Raw genomic sequence first — 16,606 nt, 5'->3', positions numbered from 1 at the left:
CGGTCTTTGCCTGGGCCCTGGAGAGGAGGTGCAGACTGAGGCCAAGGGAAAAAAACAAATACATTAAAAAAATAAAAATAAAAAATGGATGCATAACGTAATCCCAGCCTCTACTGTAGCATCTATTCTATACACCTTATAATGCGGTGCGCCATACATATGAACAAAATATAAAAAATAGGCCATTCATTGAAGGTGCGCCTTTATAATCCGGTACGCCTTACAGTGCGGAAAATTCGATACTCATCAAATATACTGCAAAAGAAGGTACTCATGAAAAGAGATGTACATAAAATTAAGCAGTGTTGAATTACATTCTAAGTAGATTTATAATGATATATGTTTCTTGAATAAACTATCAATAAAATTAAGGTGCTTAGGAAAATACAGCTTAACCGCTGGAGTCCTAATTTTTGCTCTTAAAATATTTCTCTATGGCCCCGTTTACACCCAACGCCAAATCATATTTTTTGCCCTCAAATGACACAGATGAGATATTTTTTACCAGTCTAAACTCTCCAAAGTGCTCCAATTGTGATCTTTTTGCAGGAGGTAGTCTGAATCGGATATTTTCAAATGTGACCTGAGTCTAAATGCAATTTGACCTGAATGTAACTCTGATGGCATCTGTGGGTGAGCTACGTCATTCGTGTGCGCGGGAAAGATGCAGTTGCCAGCGTAACATCGGGTTTTGTCCGGCGCATCACTTGTCAGTTGTGCACAAATAATTGGTTATATTTAATGTATGAATATATATTCAGATGCAGAAAAAAATAGCAATTGTTAAAGGACCGGAATTGGCGCTGTGGCGTATTTTACATGTTACATACATGGGCAAAGTTGTTTATGTGAGTGAGTTGAAAAATAAAGATAACATAGACTGCTAGACTGTTTCATCCCAAGTGCAGGACTAATAGACTCAAGAACTCCTTTGTCCCACACGCCATTAGACTGTACAACTCCTCTCTGGGACGGGGGACCCCCGGGGGGTATTAGGATGACAGGGGATGCAAAACAATAACAGTGCAATACGTTTTCATAACATGCTCACTACTGCCTACTTTGTCTTGTTATATTCTTATTTTACTGTTATATTGTTATTCCCATTGTTTTTATTCTTTTTGTAATATTTCTCTATTTTGTTTCCTTTTAAACCCCCATTATTTACTTTTTACTTTTTTTTAAATTGATCTCAACTCTGTACACTGCTGCTGGAATTTTAATTTTCCTGAAGGAATTCTCCTGAAGGAATCAATAAAGTACTATCCAACATAGACCCATGCTGATGTCTCCTCTACTTAACAGCCATGAAAAGAGTAGAACCCTCCCAAATATATTACACTTAATATATCACTTCATACATTATATTTATTTTCACTTAAACACACATTTTTAAGGTGTGGGGGCTTGTATCTTCTTTTGTAGTAGTCGTGGTGACTTCCTTTTTCATTTATAAAATCCATTTGACTTCTTTGTTTTCATTTAATGGAACCGCTCATGCAAGTGGCGTCGAGGCCGCACTGGAGCCACACTGGGGTCTGCGTGTTTATACTGCACTCTGCTAAAGATCACATTTTACTTGCATGTAAACAGCCAGTTGAAAACAAATCCTGTTTGAAGACACTTTGGCCCACGGTGTAAACATAGTCAACGACTTTAGCTCTGAACTTCTTCCGTTTGTTTGATGTTTTGTCATTACCGTCACAAGTGGTAGGAAAGTTTATTTGTAACCGAGCACTACTGGGGCTCCGAGCACCACAGGTGAGAATCAGGATTTTTTTGGTGGCCCTCTAGGGGGCGCTCACGACCCAACAATGATTAAACACTCCTTTTATCCGTTAGCATTGTTTCTATTTCATATGCTCTGCACTCATTTGTGGTGCATGTCAAGCTATTGTAAACTCATGAATGTTTTTGCTTTCAGAGCACTGTAAATGACTTGTCCGTGTACAAGCTCTCGCCTGCAGAGCTGGTAAGTTCTTCGACTCCTAATGGTCAAGTATACGTGACGCGCCAAACGCACAGCAACGTCCAGAAGCTTGAATGACTCGCATAAATTGAATCACATAAATTGTGCAAGATCAAAAAGACATTCCAAAAGAAAATGTTGCAAATGCCAAAAAGATAAAACAATACAAATAAATATTCAACAATATTATGTCTTCAGTCTTTAAAGGGGAACTGCACTCTTTTGGAATTTTGCCTATCATTAACAAAGAACATGTAGTGCGTCTGCCTCACAATACGAAGGTCCTGCAGTCCTGGGTTCAAATCCAGGCTCGGGATCTTTCTGTGTGGAGTTTGCATGTTCTCCCCGTGAATGCGTGGGTTCCCTCCGGGTACTCCGGCTTCCTCCCACCTCCAAAGACATGCACCTGGGGATAGGTTGATTGGCAACACTAAATTGGCCCTAGTGTGTGAATGTGAGTGTGAATGTTGTCTGTCTATCTGTGTTGGCCCTGCGATGAGGTGGCGACTTGTCCAGGGTGTACCCCGCCTTCCGCCCGATTGTAGCTGAGATAGGCGCCAGCGCCCCCTGCGACCCCAAAAGGGAATAAGCGGTAGAAAATGGATGGATGGATGTCTTTTTTTATGCATTCTAAATAATAAATAAACACAAGCAAGAGGTGGCTTACTCTGTATCTAAAAACATCCATCAATGTTTTGTAGACATGTCATAAGTATATACAGTATTTAATGCCATTCATTATAACGTCTATTTATGTATATTTCTCATTTTAAGCACATTCATTTCGGAGCATAGCATTTCATTCAACAATAACAACTGCCACTAAGATATTTTCCCCTGCATGTAATTGATAGTGGCGTGTCACCACACCAAATTTAAAGCCACCAATATTATAGGGACGGCGTGGCGCAGTGGGAGAGTGGCCCTGCGCAACCCGAGGGTCCCTGGTTCAAATCCCACCTAGTACCAACCTCGTCACGTCCGTTGTGTCCTGAGCAAGACACTTCACCCTTGCTCCTGATGGGTGCTGGTTGGCGCCTTGCATGGCAGCTCCCTCCATCAGTGTGTGAATGTGTGTGTGAATGGGTAAATGTGGAAGTAGTGTCAAAGCGCTTTGAGTACCTTGAAGGTAGAAAAGCGCTATACAAGTACAACCCATTTATTTATTTATAATTGAAGGGTTTATAAATGAAAACAAATCAAAGTAATGCATTGTATGAATGCATATACTGTATATAGCACTATTGACTCGTGATTCTCTGAAAATTTGGCTACCTTCCACTGACAAAATACTTTGATTACTGAAAACAGCACTGCCTAAACTGGTTTGTTGTGATGTCGGGACCAACATGCTTTAATTTATCATCTACAATGTCTGCAAATATTGAGAGGATTGGAGAAGTCTCCAAAAACTTGAACAATTCTCAACAAAGTGAAGCTTGTATTACAGTGTAAAATAAGCAGCAATTGAAAATATGGCAAAACGTACATGTTAATACATGCCCATAACCACACCCCCTGCCCCAAAGTGCAGTTCCCCTTTAAAGATGGATGTTCTTCAGGTCTGCATAGCCTTGGTTTTGTTGCTGTTTGGCTTCCACTCATTTCTCTGCGTTTGGCCTCGCTTAAGTAACACCTTGTATGTTGTTTCTCAGAAACCACATTTCAACGTATAATGATTGATGATGAAATGAACCGGACATTTCATATAAAAAAATGTACAACATAAAGTAGCAAGAAACATGTCAATATTGAATAAAGCAAAACATGTACTGGACCAAAAGTCACATATCCTCTACTGCTCGCTAGTGTTACATGTCTGAGTTATTTTGCAAAAATATAGACTAAAGTACACTTTTTCACTAACTGTGTTGTATAAATTACTTCATATTCTCTACTGCTCGCTAGTGTTACATATCTGAGTTATTGTGCAGAAATATGATTAGACTAAAGTACATACACTTCATTCAGTAACAGTGTTACAAAAAAGATCAGTAATAATAATACATATTGTTGTATATAGACAACATTCAAACACTTTATTCTGAATAGAAAATACTGAAATTCCACAAGAGTGAATTTGCAAACATCTAAAATTATGTAAACTATAACCTGCTAGCCAAGAATGTACAACAATTCTTCTCTACAAAAGAAGAGAAATATAATCTTAGAGAAAAATGTAATTTAAAACATTAGTACATACGTACAAATCTTAAGACCTTTAGTATATCAGTATGTGGAATTAAAAGATGGAATGGACTAAGCAAAGAAATCAAACAATGTACTAATATAATCCACTTCAAGAAACTCTTCAAACTTAGTGTCAAAGCGCTTTGAGTACCTTGAAGGTAGAAACGCGCTATACAAGTACAACCCATTTATTTATTTATTTATTTACAAAGTAGAAAGAAGAACAACCATAGTGAACATTCTGAATTTATGCCATACATCCATTCATTTTCTAGATAATCTTATTTATCTCACCATATGGAATAGAACTTACTACACCAATTATTATTTATTTGTTTTTATTGTTATTACTTATGGAGTGTATTGTGGATATATTGAAAACAGGAAGTGAACAAAAGTGTTAGCAACTGCAATGTAAAGGAAAAGGGGTAGGATTAAATGAAAATTTCCTGAAGGAATCAATAAAGTATTAAATAAGCTATGCTTCGTCCTACTACTTTTCATACGTGTTGAATAGAGAAACTGGAAATTGTGATGTATCATGTTGTATACATGCATGCATGTGTGATGTATCATGTTGTATACATGCATGCATGTGTGATGTATCATGTTGTATGCATGCATGTGGGATGTATCATGTTGTATGCATGCATGCGTGATGTATCATGTTGTATGCATGCATGCGTGATGTATCATGTTGCATGCATGCATGCGTGATGTATCATGTTGCATGCATGCATGCGTGATGTATCATGTTGCATGCATGCATGCATGCGTGATGTATCATGATGCATGCGATGTATCATGTTGTATCATGATGCATGCGATGTATCATGTTGTATCATGATGCATGCGATGTATCATGTTGTATGCATGCATGCATGTGATGTGTCATGTTGCATGCATGCATGCGATGTATCATGTTGCAAGCATGCATGCGATGCATCATGTTGTATGCATGCATGCGTGTGATGTATCATGTTGTATGCATGCATGCGTGTGATGTATCATGTTGCATGCATGTGATGTATCATGTTGCAAGCATGCATGCATGTGATGTATCATGTTGTATGCATGCATGTGTGATGTATCATGTTGTATGCATGCATGTTCCAAACAAACACAAAGTCAACTGAAGGCCTCACCTTAGAATCATCGTCACGAGCTCCGCAAGTCCCACAACAAGGCTGCCGCCCAATGGGAGCTGAGAGAGAAAGCTCTTCAAGGCCGTCTTGTGAAGCAGACTGGCTCTAGTCCAGCTCCTCTAGACCAAAGCAGTCTCACAATCCTAAGAGAGGTAAGGAGAACATCACCCACAAGGTGAATCATTCAATTGTCAATCTTCTACAGCAGGTCTTTTCTGACAAGCTGCTGCTCCAAGATGCGCTGGCCCGCTCCGACAGAGCCATGGCTTTGGTCCAAAAGCTGTTTGGAGATGCTCCACGCAGGCAGACTGGTAGCACCATCAGCAACATTTTAAACCTGAAGGATGTTGTTAGTCTTTAACTGTACAATTGTGCAGGGCATGCATGTGTGACCATGGTTCCAAACTGCGACTCTCCTCCAACTCGCTTGTCACTCTTTGACGAGTCTATGGTGGAGCAGCAGGTGTTGTCTTTACTCAAAAAAAACTTCCTTTTCCCAGATAATGCTGGATTTGGATTGACAAATGTGTGGTTTCTTCCAGGCTCTTAGTGAGCAAGAGGACAAAGATGATACATCTACGGCCACACTAATCCAGAGGTACTCCTGTCTCAACTGAATAATTAATGGCATGCATCATTACTTTACTTTTTTTGCAGGAAAATGAAGGCAAAGAATAAGGTGCAGCGCCAAAAAGTATGTCGCCAGAGATTCAGTAGCCCTGGAAGTCCATGCATGTCAGCCAGCACACCAGCACAAACAGGTTGATTTCTTTGGATGTGTAGGCTGGATTCATTCAAGTGATCATGCAAACTCACGGCACTTGTTCCTTGTCTCAGCTCTCAATGCCACACTGGCAGTTCAGCGTCTAAGATCTCAACAGAACCAGTCACAAGAAGGCCAGGGGGAGCCTTCTTTTCTTGTCTCCCAAGTCCTCAACCCTGAGCTATCTCCAAAGCAAGCAGGTAAGCTTAAAAAAGCTTACCTGCCATTTTATAAGGCAAGTTCTCATCTTTACGCCTCTGGTGTTCTGCAGGCAGCTGTCGCACCGCCAGGACCAGGAAGCGTGTTTGCAAGACCGTCGAGCTGAACGGCTCCTCTGTTGCCTCTCTCAGCAAGGAGCACTCCAGTCTGGGGCTGCTGCAGACCATGTTGGGCCAAGTGGAGGGGGCCTTGGATCGTCTGAGTCCAGACGTGGGACCGGCATGGAGTCAGACTCAGCAGACGACACACGGCTTCACTGGCTTCTCCGTGGCTTTGGTCTCCACTCTGGGGCGCCTGGTGCACATCCTCAAAAAGGTCTGCTTCACTTAACCCACAATACAGGGAACCTTTTGGGGAGGTTAACAATGTTTGTCAGCACCAAGAGGAATCTGAGAGTGCGGTTGAGGAAAGACGGCGCCTGGAGGAGAAGCTAAGAGAGCAGCGAGAACTGATTGATGCTCTCTCTGCTGAGAGCATGACTCTGCGAGAAGAAGCCACCTCCCTGCAGGTGTTTTTACCTACAACATCAAGCACATCAACCACTCTGCTCACCTCTCCTCTTTTCTCTGCAGCAACGGACAACGGAGCTGGAGAGAAAGTTGGAGTCTGTGGTGTCAACGTCTCAATGTTCTGATGTCATAGCTACAGGTTCATCCATTCTATTATATTAGATTCATGCTATTATTACATTGCCTCATTGAAATGAGTGATGATTTTGACGCCTTTCTGAACAGTTCAGCAGCCTGTTGGTGAGCGGCCACTCATCTCTCTTTCTCCTGTTTGCCGCCGCGACTCCTGGTGCCCACTTCCTGGTACCATGATTACCTTTTAGGATTCCACCTGTGACCACCCACCTTGTGCTCATGGTACTTTACTTGCACAGATAGTCATCCTGGGCCATCGCATCAAGACGCCAACGACAAGCTCAGTGCTCAAAACTCAAGCCTCCTTTCTTCGTTGTCACTAACTTCTGACCCTCTCCTGTCCCTGGAAGCCATGGAGGCTGAGATTGCTAAGCTCTGCAGACTTAAAGATGTGATCAGAGCCCAGCTTAGCCAAGCTCGGGCTGGAGGCTTGTTTGACAGCAGTGGGCAGCAGAGGAGTTTGAGTTCCATCAGTACTAGCAGAGCGACACCTCATATTGTCAGCAATAGGATAACTGAGTCAGCCAGTACTACTCAACAGGTAAGCCTGTGAAAGGAGTTGCATAACTTCAACTACAGAAGTCCTCTTTCTAATAGAGCATGCTGGCCAGTAACACCCTCAGTGTGCAACAGCGGCTCCTGGAGGTCAACCAGCAAAGTGCAGCAGCCAGGGCTCGACTGTTGGAGCTTATCGAGCAGCAGAAGCAGAATATCTCCACTAAGGGGTCCCCGTCTGACTACTTTATCCCTTCATCGGCCTTCAGCCCACAGCCAGCAGGTAGGCCTTTGTTTCAATACCTGTGGCTCACAATTCACTGTCTTGTCACTCAACAGGTGGCGCAAGTGCTGACCAATCATTTCTGATGCGTGCTGACAAGTCACTCTCAGGTGCTGACAGACGGTAAGCTGCTGGCCCACAATATCAACCATTTTCCACCCTTAAAATCACTATATATACCAAAGTTATTTCATGCCTGCTGCAGAACATCTGCTTGTGAAGTGTATTCTCAGCATTATGAAGAAGCACAGAGGGATGGAAGCACACAGGTACACACACATGATTTGCAAATCATTTTCAAATTATATTGAATTGAATAGACTGCAAAGACATCTTCACACTGACAAACTTTATTTTTTGCAAATATTAGCTCATTTGGAATTTGATGCCTGCAACATGTTTAAAAAAGAGACAATTGAGGAATGCTCATCAAAGACTTATTTGGAACATCCCACAGGTGAACAGGCTAATTGGGAACAGGTGGGTGCCATGATTGGCTATAAAAGCAACTTCCATGAAATGCTCACTCATTCACAAGCGAGGACAGAGCGAGGGTCACCACTTTGTCAACAAATGCCTGAGCAAATTGTTGAAGAACAACATTTCTCAACAAGGAATTTAGGGATTTCACCATCTACGCTCTGTAATATCATCAAAAGGTTGAGAGAATGTGGAGAAATCCCTGCACGTAAGCCATGATATTAAGCACCTTCTATACCTCAGGTGCTACTGCATCAAAAAGTCACATCAGTGTGTAATGGATATCACCACATGGGCTCAGGAACACTTCAGAAAACTACTGTCAGTAACTACAGTTGGTCGCTACATCTGTAAGTGCAAGTTAAAACTCTACTATGCAAAGCCAAAGCCATTTATCAACACCACCCAGAAACACTTTGCTGGGTCCGAGATCATCTATGATGGACTGATGCAAAGTGGAAAGTCGTCTGTGGTCTGACAAGTCCACATTTCAAATTGTTTTTTGGAACTGTGGACCAAAGAGGAAAATAACCATGGGGACAGTTGTATTAGTGTGTTGTAGTCAGCATGTGTGATGGTATGGGGGTGTATTAGTGTGTTGTAGTCAGCATGTGTGATGGTATGGGGGTGTATTAGTGTGTTGTAGTCAGCATGTGTGATGGTATGGGGGTGTATTAGTGTGTTGTAGTCAGCATGTGTGATGGTATGGGGGTGTATTAGTGTGTTGTAGTCAGCATGTGTGATGGTATGGGGGTGTATTAGTGTGTTGTAGTCAGCATGTGTGATGGTATGGGGGTGTATTAGTGTGTTGTAGTCACCATGTGTGATGGTATGGGGGTGTATTAGTGTGTTGTAGTCAGCATGTGTGATGGTATGGGGGTGTATTAGTGTGTTGTAGTCAGCATGTGTGATGGTATGGGGGTGTATTAGTGTGTTGTAGTCAGCATGTGTGATGGTATGGGGGTGTATTAGTGTGTTGTAGTCAGCATGTGTGATGGTATGGGGGTGTATTAGTGTGTTGTAGTCAGCATGTGTGATGGTATGGGGGTGTATTAGTGTGTTGTAGTCAGCATGTGTGATGGTATGGGGGTGTATTAGTGTGTTGTAGTCAGCATGTGTGATGGTATGGGGGTGTATTAGTGTGTTGTAGTCAGCATGTGTGATGGTATGGGGGTGTATTAGTGTGTTGTAGTCAGCATGTGTGATGGTATGGGGGTGTATTAGTGTGTTGTAGTCAGCATGTGTGATGGTATGGGGGTGTATTAGTGTGTTGTAGTCAGCATGTGTGATGGTATGGGGGTGTATTAGTGTGTTGTAGTCAGCATGTGTGATGGTATGGGGGTGTATTAGTGTGTTGTAGTCAGCATGTGTGATGGTATGGGGGTGTATTAGTGTGTTGTAGTCAGCATGTGTGATGGTATGGGGGTGTATTAGTGTGTTGTAGTCAGCATGTGTGATGGTATGGGGGTGTATTAGTGTGTTGTAGTCAGCATGTGTGATGGTATGGGGGTGTATTAGTGTGTTGTAGTCAGCATGTGTGATGGTATGGGGGTGTATTAGTGTGTTGTAGTCAGCATGTGTGATGGTATGGGGGTGTATTAGTGTGTTGTAGTCAGCATGTGTGATGGTATGGGGGTGTATTAGTGTGTTGTAGTCAGCACGTGTGATGGTATGGGGGTGTATTAGTGTGTTGTAGTCAGCATGTGTGATGGTATGGGGGTGTATTAGTGTGTTGTAGTCAGCACGTGTGATGGTATGGGGGTGTATTAGTGTGTTGTAGTCAGCACGTGTGATGGTATGGGGGTGTATTAGTGTGTTGTAGTCAGCATGTGTGATGGTATGGGGGTGTATTAGTGTGTTGTAGTCAGCATGTGTGATGGTATGGGGGTGTATTAGTGTGTTGTAGTCAGCATGTGTGATGGTATGGGGGTGTATTAGTGTGTTGTAGTCAGCATGTGTGATGGTATGGGGGTGTATTAGTGTGTTGTAGTCAGCACGTGTGATGGTATGGGGGTGTATTAGTGTGTTGTAGTCAGCATGTGTGATGGTATGGGGGTGTATTAGTGTGTTGTAGTCAGCACGTGTGATGGTATGGGGGTGTATTAGTGTGTTGTAGTCAGCATGTGTGATGGTATGGGGGTGTATTAGTGTGTTGTAGTCAGCACGTGTGATGGTATGGGGGTGTATTAGTGTGTTGTAGTCAGCATGTGTGATGGTATGGGGGTGTATTAGTGTGTTGTAGTCAGCATGTGTGATGGTATGGGGGTGTATTAGTGTGTTGTAGTCAGCACGTGTGATGGTATGGGGGTGTATTAGTGTGTTGTAGTCAGCATGTGTGATGGTATGGGGGTGTATTAGTGTGTTGTAGTCAGCATGTGTGATGGTATGGGGGTGTATTAGTGTGTTGTAGTCAGCATGTGTGATGGTATGGGGGTGTATTAGTGTGTTGTAGTCAGCATGTGTGATGGTATGGGGGTGTATTAGTGTGTTGTAGTCAGCATGTGTGATGGTATGGGGGTGTATTAGTGTGTTGTAGTCAGCACGTGTGATGGTATGGGGGTGTATTAGTGTGTTGTAGTCAGCACGTGTGATGGTATGGGGGTGTATTAGTGTGTTGTAGTCAGCACGTGTGATGGTATGGGGGTGTATTAGTGTGTTGTAGTCAGCACGTGTGATGGTATGGGGGTGTATTAGTGTGTTGTAGTCAGCATGTGTGATGGTATGGGGGTGTATTAGTGTGTTGTAGTCAGCATGTGTGATGGTATGGGGGTGTATTAGTGTGTTGTAGTCAGCACGTGTGATGGTATGGGGGTGTATTAGTGTGTTGTAGTCAGCACGTGTGATGGTATGGGGGTGTATTAGTGTGTTGTAGTCAGCACGTGTGATGGTATGGGGGTGTATTAGTGTGTTGTAGTCAGCATGTGTGATGGTATGGGGGTGTATTAGTGTGTTGTAGTCAGCATGTGTGATGGTATGGGGGTGTATTAGTGTGTTGTAGTCAGCATGTGTGATGGTATGGGGGTGTATTAGTGTGTTGTAGTCAGCATGTGTGATGGTATGGGGGTGTATTAGTGTGTTGTAGTCAGCATGTGTGATGGTATGGGGTTGTATTAGTGGCCAAGGCATGGCTGAAAGGTACATACAGCTTTTGGAGCAACATATGGTAAATGGTAAACGGGTTGTACTTGTATAGTGTGTTTCTACATTCAAGCGATTTGACACTATTTCCACATTCACCAATTCACACACTGATGGCGGGAGCTGCCATGCTAGGCCCTAATCACGACCCATCAGGAGCAAGGGTGAAGTGTCTTGCTCAAAGGCTCAACAGATGTGACGAGGTAGGTAGAAGGTTGGGATTAAACCAGGAACCCTCAGGTTGCTGGTTCCCAACCGCGCCACGCCGTCCCCATACTGTAAGTTGCCATCCAAGCAACGTTATCATGGACGCCCCTGCTTATTTCAGCAAGACAATACCAAGCCAGGTGTTGGCTTCATAGTAAAAGAGTGCGGGTACTAGACTGACCTGCCTGTATTCCAGACCTGTCTCTCATTGAAAATCAATATGAAAGCTAAAATATGAGGCAGGAGACTGTTAAACAACTTAAGCTGTACATCAAGCAAGAATGGGAAATAATTCCACTTCAAAAATGTGTCTCCTCAGTTCCCAATACTTTAATGAGTGTTGTCAAAAGGAAAGGCCATGTAACACATTGGCAAACATTTTTTTTTTTGCAATGTGTTGCTGCCATTACATTCTAACTTCATGATTATTTGCAAAAAAAAAAAAAAAGTTTGTCAGTGTGAAGATGAAATATCTTGTCTTTGCAGTCTATTCAATTGAATATCAGTTGAAAAGGATTTGTTGTATTCTCTTTTTATTTAGCATTTACACAAGGTGACGAGGTCACTGCTTGTGTACTTTGTAAAATGTCCTTGTTGGTCCACAACAGGGAGACAAGCGGGGAGTCCAGGAGGGCTGGTTTGCCCTGGCTGCTCATGTAAGATGACAAGAAGAGCTAAAGGTTTCTTTTATCGCTCCTTTTAATTTGGCCTTAATAAATGTTTTTTTCACAAAATTGTATTTTTTAAAGCAGGAGGTTTTTAGCTGTGTCCTATGGGGAACATATTGGTGGATGTTATGGGACATCAAGTTGTGCAGCAACCCCAAACTTCTTCCATCTGTTTGTGCTGCACTTTTTAAAAAACTTTTAAGTTAACCTTTTTCTTCTTCTTCTTCTTCTTCTTCTTCTTTACTTACTTAGAACTTTTCTCTAGTGACTCCAAGCGCTTTACATAGTGAAAGCCATGATGTAAGTTGTACTAAAGGCAGTGTGGGAGCAGGTGGGTAAAGTGTCTCGCCCATGGACATTTTATGTAAATAACGTTGCCAAACCATAACACCCGTGCTATTCAAATCTTTTATGTACATCAATCATCAATCAATCGATGTTTACTTATATAGCCCTAAATCACTAGTGTCTCAAAGGGCTGCACAAACCACTACGACATCCTCGGTAGGCCCACATAAGGGCAAGGAAAACTCACACCCAGTGGGACATTGGTGACAATGATGACTATGAGAACCTTGGAGAGGACGAAAGCAATGGAAGGCGAGCGGGTCTAACATGATACTGTGAAAGTTCAATCCATAATGGATCCAACACAGCAGCGAGAGTCCCGTTCACAGCGGAGCCAGCAGGAAACCATCCCAAGCGGAGGCGCATCAGCAGCGCAGGGATGTCCCCAGCCGATACACAGGCAAGGGGTCCATCCTGGGTCCCGACTCTGGACAGCCAGTACGTCATCCATGGCCACCGGATCGGACCGGATCCCCTCCACAAGGGAGAGTGGGACATAGGAGAAAAAGAAAAGAAACGGCAGATCAACTGGTCTAAAAAGGATATCTATTTAAAGGCTAGAGTATACAAATGAGTTTTAATGTGAGACTTAAATGCTTCTGCTGAGGTGGCATCTCGAACTGTTACCGGGAAGGCATTCCAGAGTACTGGAGCCCGAAATGAAAACGCTCTATAGCCCGCAGACTTTTTGGGGGGTTTTAGGAATCACTAATAAGCCGGAGTCCTTTGAAGGCAGATTTCTTGCCGGGACATATGGTACAATACAATCTGCAAGATAGGATGGAGCTAGACCGTGTAGTATTTTATACGTAAGTAGTAAAACCTTAAAGTCACATCTTAAGTACAGGAAGCCAGTGCAGGTGAGCCATGACGATGCAGGACCATAACACCCGTGCTATTCCAGTCTTTTGTGTACATGACGATGCAGGACCATAACACCCGTGCTATTAAAGTCTTTTATGTACATGACGATGCAGGACCATAACACCCGTGCTATTCAAGTCTTTTATGTACATGACGATGCAGGACCATAACACCCGTGCTATTCAAGTCTTTTATGTACATGACGATGCAGGACCATAACACCCGTGCTATTCAAGTCTTTTATGTACATGACGATGCAGGACCATAACACCCGTGCTATTCAAGTCTTTTATGTACATGACGATGCAGGACCATAACACCCGTGCTATTCAAGTCTTTTATGTACATGACGATGCAGGACCATAACACCCGTGCTATTCAAGTCTTTTATGTACATGACGATGCAGGACCATAACACCCGTGCTATTCAAGTCTTTTATGTACATGACGATGCAGGACCATAACACCCGTGCTATTCAAGTCTTTTATGTACATGACGATGCAGGACCATAACACCCGTGCTATTCAAGTCTTTTATGTACATGACGATGCAGGACCATAACACCCGTGCTATTCAAGTCTTTTATGTACATGACGATGCAGGACCATAACACCCGTGCTATTCAAGTCTTTTATGTACATGACGATGCAGGACCATAACACCCGTGCTATTCAAGTCTTTTATGTACATGACGATGCAGGACCATAACACCCGTGCTATTCAAGTCTTTTATGTACATGACGATGCAGGACCATAACACCCGTGCTATTCAAGTCTTTTATGTACATGACGATGCAGGACCATAACACCCGTGCTATTCAAGTCTTTTATGTACATGACGATGCAGGACCATAAAGCGGGACTAGGACTTCATCATTTGGTCCAAAAATGGAGTCCCATGAGTTGTTTCCATCGAGGAGGTCGTGAAGTCACTTGACACCAGGGACACTTTGGACACATTGATAATTTCAAAGAGTCATGTTTAAAAAAATGTCCAGAGTGAAAAGAAGAAGTCTACTTCCTCCAACTGTCTGGGAACATATGAAAGTAATAAGACCAATGTCTAAATTGTCACTACCATGCTGCGTTGCTGCCACTAGAGGGAGACAACATTGTTTTATATTGCTCACAAAAACACTTGCAACAACCAACTGCGTTTGAGGGTTGCTAGTACGACTCCGGCTTTCACCATCCAAGATGCTGCCATTATGTCCTTGGGCAAGACACTTTAGTCACCTTGAATAACAATGAATTGATGAATGTTTGAATATGAATGATTGGCGAATGAACTAATGAATGTTTTGTGTTTGAATATAAATGAATGAATGTTTGATGGTGGCCAATGAGGCTGTTGGTGCAAATTGGCAAAGTCTATCCAAGAGTAGTTATTTATTATTATTACATTTATATTACCACCTTATTATTAAATGTATTTTACCACCATCAATGTGTTTTTTATTAGATTTATATAACGACCATCAATGTGTTTATTATTATTAAATGTATCTTACCCACCATCAATATGTTTATTATTACATTTAGCTTACCACCATCAAGTGTTTATTGTTATTATTATTAAAGGAGCCATATGTGGGAATCTGGCCAGGAGTGGTACTGCAATGACAGTCAAAATTTGTAGTCCCCTCCCCCTCTGCCTGACTGATTCCAAGCCAAGTCCATCTGGATGGACTGTTCTACTTCAGGAACTTCAAACTTCCACTGCCTCTTCACAGGGGTTGAGGTCTGGCACCATAATAGCTGAATAGACAATGTCAATAACAAATCTCTAACCAACACAGAAATGAGGCTATTTTCAGGAAGAAGTAGGTCCCGCCTGCAAGCAATGTCACAACAAGCATGTGCTTATTGTCATACTGCCAGAAAACAAAGACTACAACCAACGTTAGCAATGGTGAAAATAAGTTTAGCAGCCTAATGGACGCCCAAAACTAAAAGGGAGACATTTTACCAAAGTATGTCTTTAAGCTCCTGTTTCAAAGCTTTCACATTGCCTTATAACTTGGTGCATGTAGTCCAAAATATGCAAACACCAATGAGGAATTCTTTCATCATGTGATTTGTCTCCATACCTCTCACATTGTCCCCATGACTAATGTTGGAACCCATTTCCTCACTGTATCAGCATATAGAGAAGGAAATAGGCACTGACACTACACATATAGAGAAGGAAATAGGCACTGACACTACACATATAGAGAAGGAAATAGGCACTGACACTACACATATAGAGAAGGAAATAGGCACTGACACTACACATATAGAGAAGGAAATAGGCACTGACACTACACATATAGAGAAGGAAATAGGCACTGACACTACACATATAGAGAAGGAAATAGGCACTGACCCTACACATATAAAGAAGGAAATAGGCACTGACACTACACATATAGAGAAGGAAATAGGCACTGACCCTACACATATAGAGAAGGAAATAGGCACTGACACTACACATATAGAGAAGGAAATAGGCACTGACACTACACATATAGAGAAGGAAATAGGCACTGACACTACACATATAGAGAAGGAAATAGGCACTGACACTACACATATAGAGAAGGAAATAGGCACTGACACTACACATATAGAGAAGGAAATAGGCACTGACACTACACATATAGAGAAGGAAATAGGCACTGACCCTACACATATAAAGAAGGAAATTGGCACTGACACTACACATATAGAGAAGGAAATAGGCACTGACACTACACATATAGAGAAGGAAATAGGCACTGACACTACACATATAGAGAAGGAAATAGGCACTGACACTACACATGTAGAGAAGGAAATAGGCACTGACACTACACATGTAGAGAAGGAAATAGGCACTGACACTACACATATAGAGAAGGAAATAGGCACTGACACTACACATATAGAGAAGGAAATAGGCACTGACACTACACATATAGAGAAGGAAATAGGCACTGACACTACACATATAGAGAAGGAAATAGGCACTGACACTACACATATAGAGAAGGAAATAGGCACTGACACTACACATATAGAGAAGGAAATAGGCACTGACACTACACATATAGAGAAGGAAATAGGCACTGACACTACACATATAGAGAAGGAAATAGGCACTGACACTACACATATAGAGAAGGAAATAGGCACTGACCCTACACATATAAAGAAGGAAATAGGCACTGA

The 16,606-nt window shown here is 42.3% G+C and overlaps 1 protein-coding gene across 7 annotated transcripts in view; it reads left to right on the top strand.

The window, feature by feature from the left end:
* Positions 1-16,606, top strand: part of spice1 (spindle and centriole associated protein 1) — a 41,054-nt gene that overhangs the window by 4,018 nt on the left and 20,430 nt on the right. For 2 of the 7 annotated variants that reach the window (XM_061921163.1, XM_061921162.1), the window contains exons 3-18: positions 1,925-1,972; positions 5,310-5,456; positions 5,510-5,615; positions 5,682-5,767; positions 5,847-5,902; positions 5,962-6,065; positions 6,142-6,267; positions 6,339-6,601; positions 6,663-6,794; positions 6,859-6,934; positions 7,021-7,098; positions 7,170-7,471; positions 7,528-7,708; positions 7,765-7,831; positions 7,914-7,977; positions 12,142-15,019. In XM_061921163.1, coding sequence (XP_061777147.1) covers positions 1,925-1,972; positions 5,310-5,456; positions 5,510-5,615; positions 5,682-5,767; positions 5,847-5,902; positions 5,962-6,065; positions 6,142-6,267; positions 6,339-6,601; positions 6,663-6,794; positions 6,859-6,934; positions 7,021-7,098; positions 7,170-7,471; positions 7,528-7,708; positions 7,765-7,831; positions 7,914-7,977; positions 12,142-12,198 — 1,893 coding nt within the window. In that variant the 3' untranslated portion in view covers positions 12,199-15,019. Of the gene's footprint in view, positions 1-1,924; positions 1,973-5,309; positions 5,457-5,509; positions 5,616-5,681; positions 5,768-5,846; positions 5,903-5,961; positions 6,066-6,141; positions 6,268-6,338; positions 6,602-6,662; positions 6,795-6,858; positions 6,935-7,020; positions 7,099-7,169; positions 7,472-7,527; positions 7,709-7,764; positions 7,832-7,913; positions 7,978-12,141; positions 15,020-16,606 lie in introns of those variants that run through there. The other 5 variants (XM_061921164.1, XM_061921165.1, XM_061921167.1 and 2 more) reach the window with 5 other exon arrangements.

Source organism: Nerophis ophidion, linkage group LG15 (genome assembly GCF_033978795.1).
Source record: "Nerophis ophidion isolate RoL-2023_Sa linkage group LG15, RoL_Noph_v1.0, whole genome shotgun sequence".
Classification (NCBI taxonomy): Eukaryota; Metazoa; Chordata; class Actinopteri; order Syngnathiformes; family Syngnathidae; genus Nerophis; species Nerophis ophidion.
This window is presented reverse-complemented; position numbering and strand designations above follow the sequence as displayed.